The 20,950-nt window shown below is 50.0% G+C and overlaps 1 protein-coding gene and 1 long non-coding RNA gene across 2 annotated transcripts in view; one reads left to right on the plus strand and one right to left on the minus strand.

Moving 5' to 3' along the window:
- The first annotated feature begins 1,141 nt into the window (after positions 1-1,141).
- LOC121105385 lies at positions 1,142-19,004 on the plus strand. The gene is made up of 3 exons (XR_005837815.1): positions 1,142-1,886; positions 2,400-2,457; positions 17,723-19,004. It is a non-coding gene; the product is annotated as an uncharacterized LOC121105385 (long non-coding RNA).
- The window catches only part of WNT5B (Wnt family member 5B), a 12,425-nt gene continuing 4,410 nt past the window's right edge, over positions 12,936-20,950 (minus strand). The window contains exons 3-4 of the mRNA XM_040642002.1: positions 19,383-19,675; positions 12,936-14,365 (exon numbers count right to left, since the gene is read on the minus strand). Coding sequence (XP_040497936.1) covers positions 13,907-14,365; positions 19,383-19,675 — 752 coding nt within the window. The 3' untranslated portion in view covers positions 12,936-13,906. The remainder of the gene's footprint in view (positions 14,366-19,382; positions 19,676-20,950) is intronic.

The raw sequence follows: 20,950 nt of genomic DNA on the forward strand, positions 1-20,950 counted from the left end.
AGCAGGCACAGGTGAGCAGGCCCCAGAAGATGGAAAGTTACTAGCTCAGTTGGTAGAGCAAGAGATAACCAAAAGCCCCACTGGGAGCAGAAGATAACCAGCCATTTCTGCTTCTATAAATAGGCTTCCCACCACAAGCTCCCCGTCCGCCCAACCCGCTGTTACCGCCTAAAGCACCCCCCCTCCTCGGGTTTAAACCCACCTACCAACAGTCACCACAGCCCTTGGAACCTGAACCCCCTGCACTCCCCTATAAAAAGCTCTATAACTCCATTCTCTGGGGCCCAGGATTTCGAGTGTGAGTTCGTCTGGGTTTTCCTGCTTCTCTAAGTGTCGCTAGGTTTCTCGCTGGTCTGATTATTTTCCGCAACACGGGGACAGGGAACCGTGGGCAGAAAGAGCGGCTGCACACGGGTTGCGAGGAGTGGCTGATTATATACTTGGTAGTTGGGGTTGGTAAGCAAAAAGGGAGGTGTCCAAAAGCACTTTTTTTTTAAAGATTTTATTTATTTATTTGACAGAGATAGAGACAGCCAGCGAGAGAGGGAACACAAACAGGGGAAGTGGGAGAGGAAGAAGCAGACTCCCAGCGGAGGAGGGAGCCCGATTTAGGAATCCCAGGACCCTGGGATCATGCCCTGAGCCGAAGGCAGATGCTTAATGACAGAGCCACCTAGGCGCCCCCAAAAGCACTTTGATATGCTAAAGAAGACCCTCAGGATACTGGAGGACTTGCTATTATCAAGTTTAGGGTGTTTTTTCCTCTAGCGAAGCATTAACATTAAGATAGTTGGAAGTTTCCTGGAAGAATGTCACACCTATCCCACCGTGGTTTGCAGGGTGTCGGCTTGTGCTTTGTCCTCAGCTAGCCTTCTGCTGCCCTGAAAGGAAGGGTAGATTCTAAAAGTTTTCAGGAAAAAGAAAAAGCTTTTTTTTTTTTTTAAATCTATCTGAGATGGTGGGTGTCAACCAAACACTCTGGCAGTTATTATGCAATATATGTTAGCCAGGTCATTATGCCATACACCTTAAACTTGCACAGTACTTTTGTCAATGACATCTCAAAAACACTGAAATAGAAATAAATAAAACTCTCTCTATGCAATGCAAAAAACCCAAAAAAACAAAAACAAAACAAAACAAAACAAAAAAACCAACAACCACCAAAAAAACCAAAAACAACCTCAGTGTTCTGATTTCCAAATAATTTCTCTAGTCCCCTATTGTTAAAAGATAGGCAGGAAAGGGGCGCCTGACTGGCTCAGTTGTGAGTATGTGACTCTTGATCTTGGGGTCCCGCGTTCCAGGCCCATGCTGGGCGTAGAGACCACTTAAAAATAAAATCTAAAAAAAAAAAAGAAGATAAGCAGGAAAAATGAGAAATGTGCTACCTGGGAGTTCCTTCTTCTTGGCATCGTTGCCCTGGATCATACCCAAAGGTGTGTTACTATGTCCTCGGTGGAGGTCATAATCACCCCATATTCTGCAGCTCAGAGTAAAGGTTAGGTGACACGCTGTTAGGACCTGTGACTGTCACATGCAGCAGGGTGTGAGTGTCTGGGCAAGTTTGGACCCGTCGCCTCAGTTTGCTTCTGTGTCCCTAACAAACACTGGGAGCTGAGTTTCTAAGCACACCCTACTCTGTAGGGGTGACACCCTCCCCACCTCCCTCTCTTGAGAACTGTGACTGCTGACCAGCAATTGTTTGCACAGAATGTCCCCAACTCATAAATGGGCATTGTTCGCAGAAAGGGAATTTATAGGTCTATTGTTTAGAACTGGAAGGCATTTCCCCTGGAATAAACACGGCTATGTGTAATCTTTATTATTCAGGGCAGCCCAGAAGAACTCCATGGTGTGTCCCTGAAGTCCTCGCCTGGACAAAGGTAACAGAAACCCCACACTGTGTAAACATGTATCCTTCAGAAAATGCCTTCCGAATCCTAACGCGAGATCCTGGGAATCTTCTTCCCTCCCCACAGACCTTTTGGGGGGGCCAAGAGGGACTTCCCCAATTCTCAGCCCTCTGTGTGACTGCCCTGGCGTAGCGTGGAAGCCGGGAGAGGAGAGGGAGCTGTGAGCGGGGTGGCCAGACACAGAGGAAGGCAGAACCCCCTGCACTCCCCTATAAAAAGCTCTATAACTCCATTCTCTGGGGCCTCCATTCCCCATCCACATCTTCTGCAGGCCCCAGGGATAAGCCTGCTTCCGTTCTGCTTCTAGTCCAGGTTCCTTGGCCTTTTTGAAGTTTCCTAAGGTCTTTGTACCCCAGAAACAATGGCGACCAGACTGCAGCTCTAAAAAGTGGCTCCCTTTTAAAGAGGAGTGGAATTTTTCACTGAATTTCTAATTTTTACTTTTTTGAAGTTTTAATCTATAAATTTTTCCTTCTTTTTCAGTTAAGGACCCTCTCAGGAAAGACCATAGTTGATGCGGGAACGAATGGTGCATTTCCAGGTATACCAAAGACCAAATTAGGTCCAGGTTAGATTCCTTGCATTTGTAGTTGGCTTCAATTAAGAGATGACTCCCAAGATCTTACATGTCATAATCCTGCACTTTTTAAAAATCATGTTTTCTTCACTCTTGCCTTGATATAGACTCAACACATCCATACCATTATCTCACTCTTTCAAGGGATTATAAGGCGCCTGGGTGGCTCAGTCTGTTAACCGTCTGCCTTTGGCTCAGGTCATGATCCCAGGGTCCTCGGATCGAGCCCCGCATTGGGCTCCCTGCTCACCAGGAGTCTGCTTCTCCCTCTGCCTGCTGCCCCCCTGCTCCTGCTCTCCTCTCTCAAATGAATAAATTAAATATTTTTAAAAAGGATTATATTTTACGAAAGGCTTTCACATTCATTATCTTATTTGAGATTAAAGATATTATTATCCCTGTTTTATTGCTAGGGAAACTGCGAGAGATCCCTTAGCTGCTTGCTTGGGAAGCCAGGTCTCCCGCACCAAATTTGTGCCCTAGCTAATGTTTTTTATAGGTTGGTTAATTCCCCAAGCGAGGCAGGACTCACAGAGTCCTGTAGCTGAACTGAGTCTCTGGAGTAGGTCTGGTTTCCTCCCTGCCCCCAGACCCTACTAAATTCTCCCAAAACATCTAAATGCCTCTTCTTTTCTAAAATTTCTCTGGGGAATGAAATCTATAATCCTCAGTTACCCGTCCTGGTGACAAATAGCCTCTGTCTGGTTAGAAAGACATCCTTTATATCCACCTTGATTCTTTCTGTTACTAAAAAAAAAAGTTGCTTGGCCAAGAAAGTGTTTTTTACTACTTTGTTGGGAAAACACAATAGGGGGCTGGGAAAACACGGGACTGGCCTGCGATGATTGGGTCCATTCACGACCTTCAGCACAACTGAAGTAATAGCTAACACAAGAATGGGTTGTGTAGGTTGTCAATATTATTTCCTCATCCTCTGTGGCAGCTAAGCCTTACAAAGCCCCCGATGGGTGGGTAGAGCTGGCCAGGAGCTCACAGCTGGAAGCCTGATGTATTGTTCAGGCTTCTTACACCAATCCACCACAGAGCTGACTAGAATTCTCGTCTCTGGCCCTCGGACTAAAGCGTCAGGTCTCCGTGCCCATCAAAAAGTCATGTTGACTTTATAGGTTACCCAGGTTTTCATTGGAGTGAGTTCTTAATTTAGTGCCAAGCCCAAATTCAGGACTGCTGACAGCAGAAACAGAGATGCTCCCTGGGGACTCTGGTTAGAGAACATGAAGCCCCAGTGGGCTTCTGCCAGAGGGTCCTGGGGCAGAGCCAGCGGGTGTGTGCCATGATGCAGCTGCCGGCTTGGCCCTGCTCTGGCCTGCGTGGGAACCGGCAACGTTCAGAGGCTTCTCCTGAGCCTCTCTCTCTCTCTCTCTTTGTCGGGCGTGCCACAGGGTCCTGCACAGCCTGAGGGCCATGCGGCTTGATGCCCCTGTGTCTTGTGCCCCTCTCCAAAGCCAGAGGGAGCTGGCTGACTGCAGGAGAGATTAGAAATGGGTTCAGGAGGTTACACTCGCACGTCTTATTAGGTAGGAGGATTTGGGGACAGACTGCACTGTTCTTAGTCTCTTGGGAGATTCTTTTTTTTTTTTTTTTAAAGATTTTATTTATTTATTTAACAGAGATAGAGACAGCCAACGTGAGAGGGAACACAAGCAGGGGGAGTGGGAGAGGAAGAAGCAGGCTCATAGCGGAGGAGCCTGACGTGGGGCTCGATCCCATAACGCCGGGATCACGCCCTGAGCCGAAGGCAGACGCTTAACCGCTATGCCACCCAGGCGCCCCTCTTGGGAGATTCTAATCCAGGACGGTCTGCCGGTTCCTCTCCCAGTTCACTCTTGAGAGTGTAGACATTGATGATTTACACCAGATTCCCATCCTCAGACCTCTAACACCCTGAGGCCTTGGTCACACTTCTATCTAACCCACTATTCCTGCAAACAGCCGTCTCGCTGCACAGAACTCTTGGCGCAGTCAGACACAGTGACCTAGCAGCAAATCCCAAAACCTTGCTGCAGAACAAAGTCACCCAAGGTGTCTTTTTAAAACACAGGTTTTAAAAAGCCAGGCCCCTCCCCTCAGATTCACTTGGCAGCGTCTCTAGGTTTGGGGCCTGGGAGTCCGAGCCTTCAATTCAGCCCGACTGAGGGCTGGCAGTGAGGAACTAGTGTCTCGTGTGCCCCGGACCCCCTCCTCGGCAGCACCGCCGGAGGGGGAACAAAAGCGCTTATCTCACCTTTTCCGCACCCTGGCTAGATAGAGCGCGCCTCACACTGGACTCAAAGTAACCCGCCAGAGTCCAAGCTCTGCGCGATGTCCATTTCAAGCTTCCTGCCGTCCTGCTCTGACCCGGGCTCCTGTCTCTGAGCAGCTGGAGGATGGGGATCCCGAGAGCTCACTCCCCCACCCCTTGCTCTGAGCCCAGAAACCCTGGCCAGCCGCTCCCTCGGGCACCCTGGGAAGTGCGAGGGAGAGGAGCTCTGTGTTCTCACTTGGCATCAAAACACCCGCCTCCGCATCCTGCCCTCTGTCCCCGCAGCGCGACTGACCCCATGCCGGCTCCACGCCTTGACCGTCCGCTGTCCCAGCAGCACAGCCAAGTGCCAGGGCTACCCTGAGTTTGCGGAGGGGCCTTTCAACGGCTGAATGTGTCATGTAATTCAGAAGTATTTCAGGTTGTCTCCTTTCCTTGCAATAGGAATCCCTTCGTCGTGATGAGGAGTTAAGTCCTGGCGGGCAGACTAGACGGCTGGAGAGCGCTCTAGGAAAGGAAGCTCCGAAGCTCAGGTCACAGTTTTGTCTGTTCGCCAGCAGACGTTTTCAGAGCACTTGGGAATTATGAGGAGCGCTATTACTCAGAACTCCGACTCCTAATACCTGCGACAGGCCGTGGAAAGGGGGTTTCCCTTTGTGTAAACTCGGGGAAAGCAGTGCAGTAGAGTGACCACTCTCCGCTGCGAGCCTCTGGGGTCCCTTCCTGACGGCTGGCCAGATTTCCACCCTCCTGGTACAGAAAGGACTTTACTGCCAGGAGGCTTGGCTGCTTACTGACTGGGAAGGAAATCCCCGGAGAGAGACTTCACTGCTCCGAGGCTTTTGAGACACAAGGGAATCCCAAAAACGAAGGATCATGGGAAGGCCAGAACGCTGAGCTATCCGGGCCTGTGAGCTCAGGCGGTCTCCTCAGAAGGAAGAGATGCTGCTCTGGCCCCGGGGGATGAAGGCCAGGCCCCGGGTTTGACTCATCAACCCAGGGAATTGTGTGACTCCCTTTCCCACTCTTGCTCTCCCACCAGCCCAAGCCCACTGTTTCCTCTGTTCACAAATCCTGTAGGTCCGGGGAGGGGCAAGCCATGAGCAACCTGCCTCCTGCCCCTCAGAGCTCTCCCTGATAATTGAAACGAAGGGTATTTTTTCTTTTTAAGTGCACATTAAGGCTGGGACAATTGATCCTCTCCCTTTCAGCACTTGGGCCCTGACACCTGAAACCCACCCATCATTCATCTGTGCGGCCCATCCCTTTTCCACGTGGCGTCCATCTTCCATGCTGTGTCCTGACAGCTTGGTGCTTTCTCCAAGGGCCATAATGTGTTGCCTACCCTGAGAGTTTAGTTACATTGCCAGAACAAATTAAGATTTTCAGAGAAAAAAGAAGCCAGGGCACCTTGGCTGGCTCAGTTGGTAGAGCATACTACTTTTGATCTCAGAGTCAGGAGTTCAAGCCCCATGTTGGGTGTGGAACTTACTTAAAAAAAAAAAAAAAAAAAGGCCAACTCCTGTGTATAATGACCGCACCAAGAGGTAGCTCTGTGATTCATACTGCGAGCTGCCTAGCCGGCGGCATTGTCCTAAGCACGTAATTCCCCAGGTCCAGCACTACACAGTTTCCCGTTGGCTTCCACATGTATGTCGATATATTCTGGTCATTTTGTGCCTGATTTTCTGTCATCAGCCCTGGATGCCTTGCCCTTTTACTTTACTTTATTTTTCTTTTTAAGATTTTATTTTTAACTGATCTCTACATCCAGTGTGGGGCTCGCACTCACAGCCCCCGGCTGAGCCAGCCAGGCGCCCCTGTCCTGTTTGCTTAGAATCGAGATCACTAAGTTCCCTCCGCCATATGCCCCATCAAAAGAAATTTCCTCAGTCACTCTTCTCATTTAGAATTCATGGTGGCCAGATGGGGAAGATTACTGTACACACCTTGAGACTTAGAAGGAAATGGGCACCTCTTGTTTCAGGTGACTAGATGCTATAATTACCTAGAGATCCACTGAAGAACCAGAAAGAGCTCTGGGGTCAGCATCAATTATTAGCTCTGTGAGTCAAATGATGTTACTTAACCTCTCTGAGTCTTTGTTTTCCCATCTGCCACGTGTGGGTAATAATGCCTAGCCTACAGAGGTCCTGAGAGAATCACATATAATGTATGTAAAGCAGCTGGTATACAATAAGCACTCGATAATTGGTAGCTATAATTATTCCCCACCTCTATGATGATAACCTCCAGGCATGCAAACTATTTGGCTGCATGGAAACTAGTCAGGAGAAGGGAATAAACCACAGCTAAACACATGCCCCAGATGCAGCCACTTCCCTGGCCGGCACTCCGTTGTCATCGCTCACATTCAGTGGCCCGGCCCAGCAGGACTAGGCACTGTTCTCACGGTTTCCTTTTGCTCCCCCATCCCCACCATGGTTGCTTGACTTTTGTAATCTCATGGTTTCCTTGACTGCACTACCTTCCACTTTCCATCTTTAAAAAATAAGTAAAATGATACCTAACTCTTCCCAAATTCGTCCAAACAAAACCCCTAAAACTCAGCTTTGCTGCTGTTGAGATTCGGTTTCTGCCATCCGCACGAGGACCCCAAGTGTTGAGCGAAGGTGGGAGCCCCAGGACGCGTGGCTAGAACTGATAGAACAGCGACACCGTGTGGCCACCAGAGCTACAGCCCAGCCCAGCGCGGGGGCGGCCCGAGCCCGCAGTGTGCGCGCAGGAGGAGGAGCCCTTAGACCTGTTGGAACCCAAAACCAGGAAGGAAACACGGCACCTTGCAAGTGTGACAGGAACTGCTTCTGACCTTACAAATGTGTCCTCCCTGCCCACGGCTTAAGATCTGAAGGCTGGATGGCTCGTGCTCTTGGAACAAAAAGGACAAAAGCAGGCTAGCCATAGGGCATGTGTAAAGTTTCAAATGTTTGCTGTGTCACTCCTCTCAGGAGCTGTGGAAGATTTATAGAAAAACCCTGCAATCCTTGTCCCTCCCAGGTATTTCTTTTTGGCGTGTACTCAGATCTTGAAGAACTGGGAAAAGGATGAAGGAAGCAATTGACACTGTCGACTTCCCCCGTCAAAGGGAAGAGATCTCTAAATCATGAACAGGAATGACAGTATAAAATAGCAGTATAAAAAATTGCTACGTCTGTGGGATGGCATGTCAGCCAGGGCTTGTCACTGAGTCTAGTCTAGTCGTCTGCTTCCTGGCAACTCTACTCCCTCAACTCCATCGGACACATCAATGCGTATCCAGCTCATCCCGGAAGTGATTTAGGGAACAGGAGCCTTCCTCATCACACTGTTGGGCTCCTGTTTTTTCCTCTTTGAGAAGAGTTTCAGGACTTGTCCCATAATTATGCGTTTCCACAGATCAAAGACTTCATGAGCGTTCGCAGGTATTTCCATGCACAGCAGCAAGCTAGATTACATGTTGTCTAACCATCAGCAGGGAAGTTGATGAGGACGGAGCAGCTTCTCCTGTGTTGATGAATTCTTAAACCCTTGCACTTCATTGACTTGAACCCCCATAAGGTCATGGGATGGTAGAGGGAGCCCTGGCCCAGGAGCCCCTTGCCCGGGAATTTGGCACAAGGGTCAGAAGAGATTTGGAGTCACTTCCCATGACTGGAGTTGGAGCCTGTTAACTCGGATGCTGTTGGCGGCCACGTTTCCCACCGTGAGGAGCAGAGGAAGCTGGTCTGCAGTGGCACAGAAGGACGCAGGGGAGAAGGAAGAGGAGGGAGAGGGAGCCAGTGGTGTCTGCCTTCAGCTCCCAAAGACCATGGAGTCACTAAGACTCTTCTGAACCCTCCCTTGAAGCTGATTCAAGTTGATTTCTGTTGCTTACAACTTTGAGAGAACAAGCTACACAGTAGCCTCGGCAGTTAATCTTATCCCTCCATTTCCCCATCTGTTCAGTAAAAATCGTCATTCATTCATTCAGCAAATATTTATTGAATGCTTTCTCTGTGCTAGACACTCTTTAAGGTTCTAGGAGACATAGCTGGAAGCAAAAGAGATTTAAAAAAATCCTTTATGAAACTTATTTTCTACTCAAACAGTCTCTGGAAATAGTGAAAGTATTGAGTAGAAACTTATTTTCTACTCAAACAGTCTCTGGAAATAGAGAAAAGGATATAAGCTTCAAATCGAGTACCAGCGGAAGGGTTGGTTGACCCAACACACAGAACACAAGCCCCAAGTCTTAGAAAATTTACTGGAGGGACAGGGCCACTTAAAACAAAATCTCTTTCTTTTGGCTTTATAATAAAATTGGATTTAAAAAGGTTTACCCTGGGGCGCCTGGATGGCTCAGGCAGTTGGACCTCCAAATCTTGGTTTCTTTTTTTTTTCTTTTTTTGAAAGTGAAGATTTTTTTAAAAGATTTTATTTATTTATGATAGAGAACAAGAGAGAGACAGAGAGAGAGATTGAGAGAACGAGTGGGGCGAGGGGCAGAGGGAGAAGCAGGAGCCTGATGTGGGGCTGGATCCCAGGGCCCGGGGACCATGACCTGAGTCGAAGGCAGATGCTTAGCCGACTGAGCCACCCAGGCACCCTGACTCTTGGTTTCTGCTCAGATCTCAGGGTCACAGGATCGAGCCATCGAGCTGCCCCCATTGGGCTCCCTCCTCAGCCCGGGAGTCGGCTTCCCCTCTTTCTCTCCCTCTGCCCCTCCCCCTGCTTGTGCTCCCTCTCTTTCTCTAAGGTAGATAAATAAATCTTTACCAAAAAAAGTTCACCCTTTCTAGAGCGTCTTTTCTTTTACAGGCTCCTTCTGATGCTTGGCTGACAGGCCCTACACCGAGGCAAACTCTTGTCTTTACACATACTGTGGTTTCCTACCTGCTCGGGCTGTGGACAGCTTCTGTCTATTTTCAGTTATCATGGGGAGCAGTAGATAATACACATAAGTGACACATTAAATTCACAGATAATTTTAAAATCTAATTTTAGCCCCTCCTTTTCCCACTCAGTTATTTATCAAAACTACTTAGGAGGCCCAAATGAACTGATTTGGTTCTATCTTCTGTCGCTGCCTCTGGTAGAGTTGAAATTAACAGATTGAAGACCAAAAGGCAGAGAGCAGGGGGGAGAAAGCAAAGAATGTAGACAATCTACAGGATGAATGCCCAAACAATCTAGAAAATTAGCTGTGGGAGAGTTGCCTAATGTCTGACCCTCACATCTATGCAAAACCTTCCTTCTTACGGGCAAATTACCCACAAATCTTATGTAAAACCAGGAATTAAAGCATCCTTATTGTTTTGGTACCAATACAGTGCAGGGATTCCAGAATAATAAAGGACTACCAAGAATATTTCGGAAGCAAGAGTGGCTCAGGTGGCCCTATTCAGCTTCCCAACATTCCTTCCAGAGATAGGAAGCTTGTCATCACTAGCCAACCGGAAGGCAAGGACTTCCAGGAAAGACAGACCGTCCACATTCTGCAGCATCTTGGCCAGAAGTGGTGACAGGGATTTTTACTTTTTTCTACAGCTTCCTTGCCTCCAGTGCCTCCCCATCTCCCCTCCAAAACAGATGCGAAACATCCATTCCTGCGTGCGTGAGTGTGCACGAGCACGCATGCGCGCCCCCGCACACCCACCCACGGACACGCATGCACGCTGAAGTTCTCCCGAGATATATGTGGCCGGTGTCAGTGGGGTCTGGCTATGCGTCAGAGCCCGTTTTAAGATGGAAATGACTATTTTCTTCCACCTTCTCGGGATCGTGTGGCTCTCTGCCCAAGCAGTAGGTTTCTTTTTTGATAAACGACTGCAGCTGGGAGAGCTGTGTGTCGTGGAGCCATCTCAGCCACTGATGTCTCGCTAGCTCCTAGAACTCCAGTGGCTGACAGCTGAGGGGAGAGAGACAGCAAGCAGGGAGGAATAAACGTAGCATGTTTTGTTTCTCACCTCCAAGGATAGAGAGCAGCCGACCAGGAACTGAGTTCTCCAGATTAGGCTTTCGAATCCAAATTCTTGAGAGACTTTCATCAGAATGCCTTTATGAACGGAGGCCTGCCCTCACCTCAAGGCTAGCTGTGACTGCCGTCCTACCCTCCTGTCGACTTTTGAATGGAGGCAGTCAGACATACCTTTCTCCTAATTTTATCTTGAAGACAAGATGGATACATGCAAACAAATTGCAAAGCGAGTATTTCCTTACTACCTTTGTACTAGATCTGTAGGCTTCCCCTACCAGTCCTAGGCAGAGGAGGAAGGTAGAACATCCCAGGGCAAACCAGTTCTGCTCTGTGCCAGAATGTTCTCTCCCCTCAATAGAAAGGATCCCTGGGATAGCTAGGACTTCTTGGTCCAGGCGTTACATCCAGTGCAGTGATCCTTGTTAGACTACGTTAATCTAATACATTTCAGGTACTAGAAAAATCCTGCGGATCGTGGCCAGCTCATCCGGACCATAGGTCCAGCGAAGGCTCTGGACCACCAGCAGGGGAGCCGCTTAGGGCCTGGTTAAAGATTCAGACAGTTGCCCCAGCTCTACCCCAGACCAGCTGGATACAAATCTCTGATGCTGGAGGCCTAGGACTCTGCATTTTTACAGCACACTGAAGTTTGGGACCTGCTCAAGATTTGGAGGTCCTCATCTGGAAACCCAGGAGCAAGAGCTCTGACTGCTACATTCTGTCCCTGCTCTAACAGCGTGTGGTTTCTGAGCAGAAGCTCACTTTCTTAGGTTGGTCTTCAGATTTCCCAGCCACATTCCGACAGCATTACTGGTCATGCACAGACAACTGCCGGTTTACCAGGGCTTAACACACATGTAATTACAACTTCCTCCCAGTCTATTTGGACAATTCAGTCTTTCCTAACCTTGGGGGTCAGTGGCTGCAACAATTGCATTGGCATTTGAACACATGACTTGCTCCCTAGGTCAGGAAGAAAATATTTAATGTTTACTCAATCCCCTTGCCATAACTCTGCAGGAAGACCTCAAAAGAATTCAGGGGTGATGCATCTCCTTTCGCGAACATGAAAGTCACTTTCTGTGGACTAACCACCCACAGCTAATTTCCTGAAGTTTCTAAAGATGAACTGGATTTCGGCTCTTAAACCCTTGGAGCACCTGACATAAGGTAACCCTCCAGGAGTTATGACGGTGATGTAGGGAAGAGCAATAGTGCCCCCAGGGTCCCAAACCCTTATTATCATGGTTGATCTGCGTGACCAAGTTCGTTTGGCTGAATGCCAACTAAGCCAAGGACATGGTTTGTCTCTTTTGTAGGCTGGTCGACTTCAGTCACTTTCTCTCATGGACTATTCATCTTGAAAATGTCAACCAAAGGAATCTGAGTAATAGCGTGAGGGATAGGGTGAAATAGCCCTACGTCTGATGTTCTTTGATGACAAGTCAGGGGGTTCTGCTTTAGGCCCTAAGGACACAAGTCGTATACCTGGCCATGATTCCAATTCAGACACATTCTCTTTTAGATTGTTTTGCAATATAATTTGCTCATTATAACCCAAGTGGACTCCTTAATTCCACTACTTCCCCAGAAGTAACCTTTTCTAGAATAAAACCGGTGTCTTTATGGGGTGACTCACTGGGTCATGTGCAGGCTGGTCACTCCAGTGCACCTGGATCAATGTGTCCTAGGAACTACTTCCTCCCTTTCTAGAAAAGAACATCTCCCTTCGTGGATCCTCCATGAGCTCTGCCCTCCTCTCTCTCCTGGCTCCAGATTCTGGAGTCTGAGACTGGACATGGCAACACAGAGAAGCCTGCAGAGAGTGTCCCCACCACCTGTGCTTTACCAAGGACCCAGTGGACAAACCAGGGGTGACCAGGCGGGCTGTAGGGTGGGAGAAGAAGGAGAGGTCGCCATGAGGTTTGGACTGAAATCTCTGAATTCCTTTGTTTGTAATAGTAATGGTAATAGCTAACATTTACGAGTATTTAACTTTGTGCTGGCCCTTGGGGAGAGTGCTTAAATGCTTTACCTTATTTAATTCTCATAATATTCTGTCTCTGTCTTCAACCACCAGACTAGAGGCCTGAAAAGTTTCCATTTCCTTACCCTCCTCCACACGTGCGCCAGGTAGCAGGGTTCTAAGGATCAGATCAAAAAGAAAAGGAGACTCATGAAAGATAATCGTGTGTCCAAAGAAGGAAAGGGAGAGACACTCCAGGGAAGGGTATTTAATGTCAGAGAGAAACTGTACATCTGAGGCAGAGATGAAAAGAGCGCGCCAGGCCAGCCGAGCCTGACCTGGCTGCACATCCCGTCGCTCGGGGCACACACCCCCCCCCCACCCCGTAGTGGAGGAAGTGACAGCAGCAGCATCCTGTTTCCTCTCCCTGTGGGAGCACAGTGCAACGTTCGCTCGGTCCAGTTACGCTCCTGGCTCTCTGCGGCTCAGGCACAACCATTCAGCTCATCTCTCTCCTAACATGTCGGGCCAATTGACCCCCATTCCCCTTGGTGCAGGGAACCGGGGGCAGGACCTAGTGAACTGTGGAGGGAGAGTAATTCTCGCTGGACAGACAGGCCTGGGAGTCTGTGGAGGCGCAGGTCCCTTTGTGGTCACCTGTCAGAGATGACATCGGACCTCTGCTCATTCCTGTAACTGTGGATTCTGCCAGGGTGCACATGAGTGAAAGGGTAAGAAAGCACCGGGCCTCTTCCGGAACCAATCAGTATTCTGGACAAGATCCCGAATACGGGATGGTGTAAGCTGAGTTCCTGCCACCTTGCACAGGGCCTCCTGGCCTAATGACAGGGTCCGGGGCAGTCATCCAGCCGCTACACTCCAGACTTCCAGACAGAATCATCTTCTCCACCTAACCGCCACTTGTCTCCTCAAGGCCACGGTGGATAGACAGTGAATAGCCCCAAGCCCCTCCATCCTGAGGGTCCCCGCCAGAGGGAGGGCGGGAAAGCCCCTGGTCCCTCACCCGCGGGGAGCAGAGAACCAGGACAGCGCAATCCTCCAAGATCTCCAGCGTCTCTTAAATAAGCTTTTCCTTTCCATTTTCTTCTTTTAATTATTTACCATCCATCCCTTTATTTATACAAATATAAAATAGATTTATATAGATTTATATAATATAAACTTTGTGAGGCGGAGCGGAGAGCAGGCCAGACGAGCGTACCCCCGGCTATTTACAGACGTACTGGTCGACGATCTCCGTGCACTTCTTGCACTTGACGTAGCAGCACCAGTGGAATTTGCAGTGGCAGCGCTCCACCTGCACGCTCTTGAACTGGTCGTAGCCGCGGCCGCAGCACATGAGCTCGCAGCCGTCCATGCCCTCCGACGTCTTGTTGCACAGGCGGCCCTGCGTGCCCAGCGAGCCGGTGGTCTCGTTGCGCAGGCAGTAGTCCGGGCTGGGGTCCACGTAGACCAGGTCCTCCGGGGTGGGCTGGTTGAAGCGGCTGTTGACCAGCTCCAGCTTGCCCTTGCGGGTGATGCGCATGGCGGCCGCGCTGTCGTACTTCTCCTTCAGCTGGTCCCCCACCTTGCGGAACTCGGCCAGCTGCAGCCAGCACGTCTTGAGGCTGCAGGACCCCGAGACGCCGTGGCATTTGCAGGCCACGTCCGCCATCTTGTACACCGCCTGAGGGGAGGAGAGAGAGGGCGATCAGAGGGAGCGCCCCGCGGGGCCGTCAGGAGGGAGGCTGGGGGCGCCAGAGGCCAAACACGGAAGAGGGCTAAGGGGGGGGAGTCGTTTTTCAAAGGTACAGAAGGATCTTTCCAGGAAGCTCAGTTACCCACATTGAAAGCAGATAAAAGGAGCACCACATAGAAAAACACTGGGAAGGGGCGCCTGGGTGGCTCAGTCAGTTAAGGGTCACCTTTGGCTCAGGTCATGATGCCAGAGTCTTGGGATCGAGTCCCACATCCCTCAGAGCGGGGAACCTGTTTCTCCCTCTGCCTGCTGCTCCCCCTGCTTGTGTGCTTGCTCTCTCTCTAAATAAATAAATAAAATCTTAAAAACAAAAAGAAAGAAAAAAAAAGGAAAAACACTGGGGACTCAATGTGCATATCTGATCGGCTCCAAGGACGATGGCATTTGGTGCCCTTGCCCTTCCTACTTTGTCCGTTTCTTATTACTTGAAACTTGTTATGATAACCCATGTCATCTTTACAATCAGGAAAAAAGAGGCTATTTCTATCTTGACCAAAGTCTCAAACAAATACCAACAAACCATGTCCAGCTTTTGCATGAGATGGAGTACAGCTGGAAAACAAAAAAGAAAACAAAACAAAAAACCCAATCATATTACCAGCGTGCGACAGAAACTGCTGGCATAGCCCTGGTTTGCCAAAAGCTCTCCATGACTCCACCAAATCCCCTAAGAACTAAACAGCCCCCTTTTCTGTGTTAACATTTGGTCATTAAGTTCACGGAGTCATAGGGGCCTCACCACAAACCACACGGTACTTGCGAACAAGACCATTTTCTTGCACCCCAGACACCCCTGGAGTGGCGGAGTGGGGAGGAAGAGGGTGGGGCCCTGGGCAGGCAAGAGCGGGTCGCTGGGCCCACCGACAGGGGTGATTCATCTGAAAACAAATCCATCCCGAAGCCACTGAACCACAATGTGCAGTGGGTCTGAACTTGGGTTATCCCAAATCAAAATTTTAAAAAGCAAGAGTCGATCAGAATGCTGCTTACAAAGTGCTTTTCAATGAAAGCATCCTGATGCATTGTGTCCAACGGCCCTGGCAGCCAGCCCAGGCGTACAGATGGCAAGATAAAAATGCAAGCCCGCTGCAGAACGTTTTCTTATGCCACAGCCATTGTCACCGACTGAGTCGGGACTCATTTTTCAAGGGTTTCTCTCAGATTTCTTTTCAAGAGTCCCCAGATTGTGTCTTTATTCAGTGCCATGCCGACACCACTGCAGGTGCAAGAAATAGCTTCACCATCATCAGCTCGTATTACTATTGTCAAAACTCTCCCTGGTTTTTTTTATTTTTTATTTTTTCCTGGTGTGGACTTATCCCTACTATTCTGTGGTGGAGAAATTGAAGCTCTAGAGAGGCTCAGTAATCTCTTCAGGGCCACCCAGAAGGGAGTCAGAATGACTAGCACTTTTGCACTCCAATCTTGGGGCTTAAAAACGGCTTAGTGTAGAGAAGGAAGAAGGCTCCTCCCCAAGGTTAAAGGCACCAGCACTGGGCTGGCAGCTCCAGGCCCAGGGCATAAAGGAACCAACACCCCATTCCAACAGGCACTTCAAAGACGGGGTCTGCAATTACCCTCTTCTGGCACAAATCCCCCCGTCTGAGCTGGGGCCTGACATTCCTCTGGAAATGGTCCTTGGTTTGGAGAGGGAGGCCAGGCATCTGGCGCTGCTGGAAGCAGGAAACATTAAGGGTCTAAAACTGTGTACCCTGCCACTAAGTGACCAAGGGGACAGGATAAGCATCTCTCCTGGGAGCCAACACTTAGGGAGATTTGAGGAAGGAGAGCTGAAGAAGACTGCACAGAGTAAGAACAAATGCGAGAGGAAAGTGTGTCACGGATCTTTACTATGGAGACATTCATTCCACCCCTCCTCTATGAAGAAAGACGCCGTAATAGTTGTATTCTTAACTATTTTACTATTGATGATATATAGAAGCTCTTCTGACAGGAGAAGGAGAAAAAAAAAATCTCAATTTTAGCCTTCCCTGCTAACTGGAAAAGCAATAAAAGCTGATTTTTAAAACATTTTCTTAGTTCTACATCTTGCCTCCTGGCAAAGCCCTAAGTCCCTCTTCTGCACCGTCTAACGGTGTGACTGAGCTTGGTAACTGATAGGAATGTCAGGAGGATTAAGCAGCTTTTATCTAGAAAATACTTAAGCCCTTGAGTGACAAGGCAGTATCAACCCACCTCTCTGGCCATCAATGTCTAAAATGGGGTTGCTAGAGACTCGCAAAGGCCAAGAGAAATTTCCTGCAAAGTATGCCCCAGATTTACTCTGTGGCCAAGATGTCAGGTCCTAGATATTCTATTAAAAAAAAATCGGTTGGGGCGCCTGGCTGGCTCAGACGGTGAAGCGTGCAACTCTTGAGCTCAGGGTTGGGCGTCTGAGCCTCATGCTGGGTGTAGAGATGACTTAAAAATAAAGTCTTGAACTGGTTGTAAAATACAAATCCAGGGAATTTTCAATTCCTGCCACCATTTTAGTCTTTCTCAAGGAATTTTTTTGTGTAGGTGTGAAGAGGTGGGAGGTGAATACCTTTGGCCTCAGATGGTGATTGATGGTGGAGGCCTGCTCCTTGGAGAGGGGGTAAAAAATAGAGAGGGACAGGAATTCCCAACCTGGCGCAGACAGAAGCAGAGGGAGAGATAAAGGCTGTGGAAGAGGCGTGGAGACTGGGGGAAGGGGGCCCAAAGGCAGGGAGACAGACAGAGGAAGACAAGGAAGGTGTGTAAGTGAGAAACAAGGCAGATGGAAGGAAGGTTGGCCAAGATAAGAGCCAGAACAAACAAACAAACAATTAAGGGCAATAAAATGAGGAGCCAGAAGAAGTGGGGTCAAGACTGTGACCGAAAGGGAGCCCAGATTAGGAGGAATGCCTAGTCACCTCAGCGTCTGCCGCAATGCCCCAAGGATAGCTCAGAGCAGAGACAGGAAACAGCCTTCCATGAATTTGACCTCTTCCTATGGGAACTTTGCTCTGATTCGCATGCGCCCACCCACCCGCGTAAAGGACAGCGAGAGTGTTGCAAAGAGCTATAGACGAAATCCCTGTGCTCAGGAAGCTCCAGCCAGTGGGAGGAGGAGACGTAGGCCAGACCTCAAAAGGTAGCAAAGAACCTACCGCAGTTCAGATGCACAGAAACCACCAATGATGGGGATGAGGGAGATCTTAAGGAATAGGTAGTATTTGAACTGGGATCTTAAAAAATGGATAGAATTTGGGCATTTGGGAGATAAAGTGAAGGTCTTAACCTTTTTTTTTTTTTTTTAACCAGTCTCTCATGGTTAGATCCCCAAAGACTGGCAAGCAGACTACCAAGCAGAGCGGAAGGAGGACGTCCTAGGGGACAGAGGTGGCCCCCAGATGCCCACAGCATGGAAGGTCATCCAAGGCAGCGCTGTTCTCTGTGGCCTGGTTTGAACCAGAGCAACGACCAGAACTCCCAACACTGCCACCGATTAACAGCGCCCCTCACACCCACACCTAGCCTCTGCATAGCAGTTCTGAAAGGAAGACACTGGGCAAATCCATCTCTAATCCCAACGTGACGTCGCACGCTAGACGAGACTAACTTTACACCAGCCTACCCTGTTCCACCGAGCCGACATCACAGACCCCGGTTCATAGAAAAGCCATTTCAGTTCCATTGATTTGATACATGCTCCTGTGAACATGAGTCAATCTTTTAAATTGGTAAATACTTTAGAAATATATCCATATCCTGTTACTGAATCACCAAGGAACCGACATTAACTTTCTGAATTGATTTCAAGAAACTGCTAGCCCCATTGTTTCATTGGTTCATCTTTGGTCTCATGACAGTATCTTGCTTGGGCCCCTGAGCCAGCTGCCTCGACACAGACCCGGATGCAGAAAACACACCCAGAAAGAAGTCTGTGGGTCCCCCCCCCCCGGCCCTGTGCCTGGAGCCACTCCTCCCACCCAGCACTCAGACCTCATGCTTCTCTATAAGGGGGACCCTGATGCACCCCCACACTCCCCTCCACACGTGATAACCCAGAACCAGCAGCAAGCAGAGCTTCTGCCTGAGCGAGCCCTCCGTTTCCCGAGGCAGAGGCCGACCATGTCAGGAGCAGCAAAGGGAAGTGGAGACGGAGCCTGTGCTCCGAGGTGAGGTCCCCACGAGCCAGGTGCAGTCAGAGAAGGCACGCGCCCTCCGCCACACCATCAAGGAAGCCTAGAGCCGTTGGCCAGGTATGCTCTGCGCGTGCAGTAAACCACTCTCACCTCAAAACCCACATTTGAGTGTCTACTGAAACTCAACAGTCACAAACAGTCACATCTCACATGAGATTGGTGAGACAGCCTTCAAAAGACGGTTCTCTCTCCCACTCGGCTCCTGCATGGCGCTCTGGGTGTAGAAGTGTGTCTGCCACTTGCACCGACACGCACTTGTGGATCGGGCCTCTGGATGTGCATGACAGCAGCTCCTAAAAGTCACCTGCACCTCTCACAAATCATAAGCCCTACGCTAGGTCATAATCCCAGGGTCTTGGGATCGAGCCCCACCTTGGGCTCCCAGCTCGTCAGGGAGCCTGCTTCTCCCTCTCCCTCTGCTTGTGCTCCCTGTCAAATAAATAAATAAAAGCTTAAAAAAAAAAAAAAAAAGAACTCTACTTCGAGCGTCTGGAATCCTGATGACAGGGCTGCGCTAAGTGTTCTAGGGACAGCTGTCCTATCCCTATAAACAAGGTTTATAAAAATGACAATCGCACGTGCCCAGTTGGGGAATGGAGCCTCGTGAAATGGATCAGGTTGCCACCGCGAACATCTAGGTCGGCCCCTGTAGGTAAGAATCCCCGTGGTCAGGACGACCCCCTTCCTCGCGGCCCGGCCGCGGCCCAGGAACGGCTGGGTAGCCCACGCCGCGCGTGCGGAGGTCCGTGCGCGGAGGTGCGGGAGCTCCAGCTTACCCTCCGCCCCGCCTCGTTGTTCTGCAGGTTCATGAGCACTCGGCCCTGCTCCTCCGACCCCTTGGCAAAGTTCTTCTCCCGCTCGCGGGCATCCACGAACTCCTTAGCAAAGCGGTAGCCGTACTCCACGTTGTCCCCGCAGCCGCCCCACAGCCAGTCCCGGGGAAGGTCCTTGGGCCGCGCCGTCCGGCTGCAGCCGCACGTGGACAGCTCCCCCTCCCGGCAAGCCCGGCTGATGGCGTTCACCACCCCCGCGGCGCTCACCGCGTAGGTGAAGGCGGTCTCCCGGCTCCCTGCAAGAGAAGGCGGGAGAGGGGGTGAGGGATGCCAGCTCCCGATGGGGGCCCTTTCCTTCCGTCGGCCTCTCCCGGACCCAGCACCACCGCCTGGCCTGTAACGCTCCCAGGAGGGGAAACGACGACGTCAGGAGGAGCACCCTCCACTTCCCTGGCTCTAACGGTTAGAAGCGTCTCTTGATAATGAGCAGAAATTTGCTTCCTCTACCCAGTGAACACACAGACTAGAATGCATCCCTCTAGCCCTGGCCCACACCGACATCCACCCCAGGGAAGGGCACATGGCCAGTAGATGCTGAGGAGGCAGATCTAAATGGAGGGGAGAGCGGGCATTAAGCAGTTTATGGGACATGTGGGACGAACAGAACGAGCGGGAGTAGAAATCATGGGACCGACAGGACTCTGTATCCTAGCAAAACCCTCTCCCTCACCGCTGCCAATTTCTCACCACTCGATGGGCCACACATCTGTCTTTTTTATTGTTGCCATTATCTAAGCTAGACAGTGGCAGAGACTAGGAGGAGAAGTGAGCCGGAATTACAATATCCAGAATCATCCACGCTGTTTCCCTCTGTCTTCCACAGGATCCACGCTGCCTCCCAGCTTGAGAGCACCAGGGAACCACATCTCCAGGACACTCAGCATGGTCTCTCCGAATGTCCAGGTCACTTCCAGTAGACACTCTGAACTGTGTTCCTCTCTATTGCTGTAGTGAACCACTGAAAAACTCCTATTATGCACGTTCCACTTCCATAAAAATGTTTATAAAAAATAATACTCAGCCACCAGGGAAATGCAAATCACCCTGAGGGGACGCCGGGGTGGCTCAGTCAGTTAAGCGGCTGCCTTCAGCTCAGGTCATGATTCCAGGGTCCTGGGATGGAGCCACACATCAGGCTCTCTGCCTGGCAGGGAGTCTGCTTCTCCCTCTACCCCTCCTCCCTGCTTGTGCTCTCTCTCGCTCTCTCACGCTTGCTCTCTCTCTCTCAAATAAATAAATAAAATCTTTGGGGGGGGGGAAAGAAGCAGACATCCCCTAATCCTGTCTTGGCAGGTGGAGACGGACGCAGTCTACAATCCTCAATAGGTCTAGAGTGATTTCCCACTCTGTCCTCCTTCGTGATTGTCTAGCCAGGACACAGTCAAGCTTGCAACCAGACCAGACTGGGCAAGTCAGTTTTTCTCAAGGAACCAGGGGTCAGCTTCTGGTCAGATGTGGACTAGGAGCAGGACCAGAAAAACCCAGATGAGGCGGGAAGTCACACCCATGAT

Source organism: Ursus maritimus, unplaced genomic scaffold (genome assembly GCF_017311325.1).
Source record: "Ursus maritimus isolate PB19 unplaced genomic scaffold, ASM1731132v1 scaffold_26, whole genome shotgun sequence".
NCBI classification, from domain to species: Eukaryota; Metazoa; Chordata; class Mammalia; order Carnivora; family Ursidae; genus Ursus; species Ursus maritimus.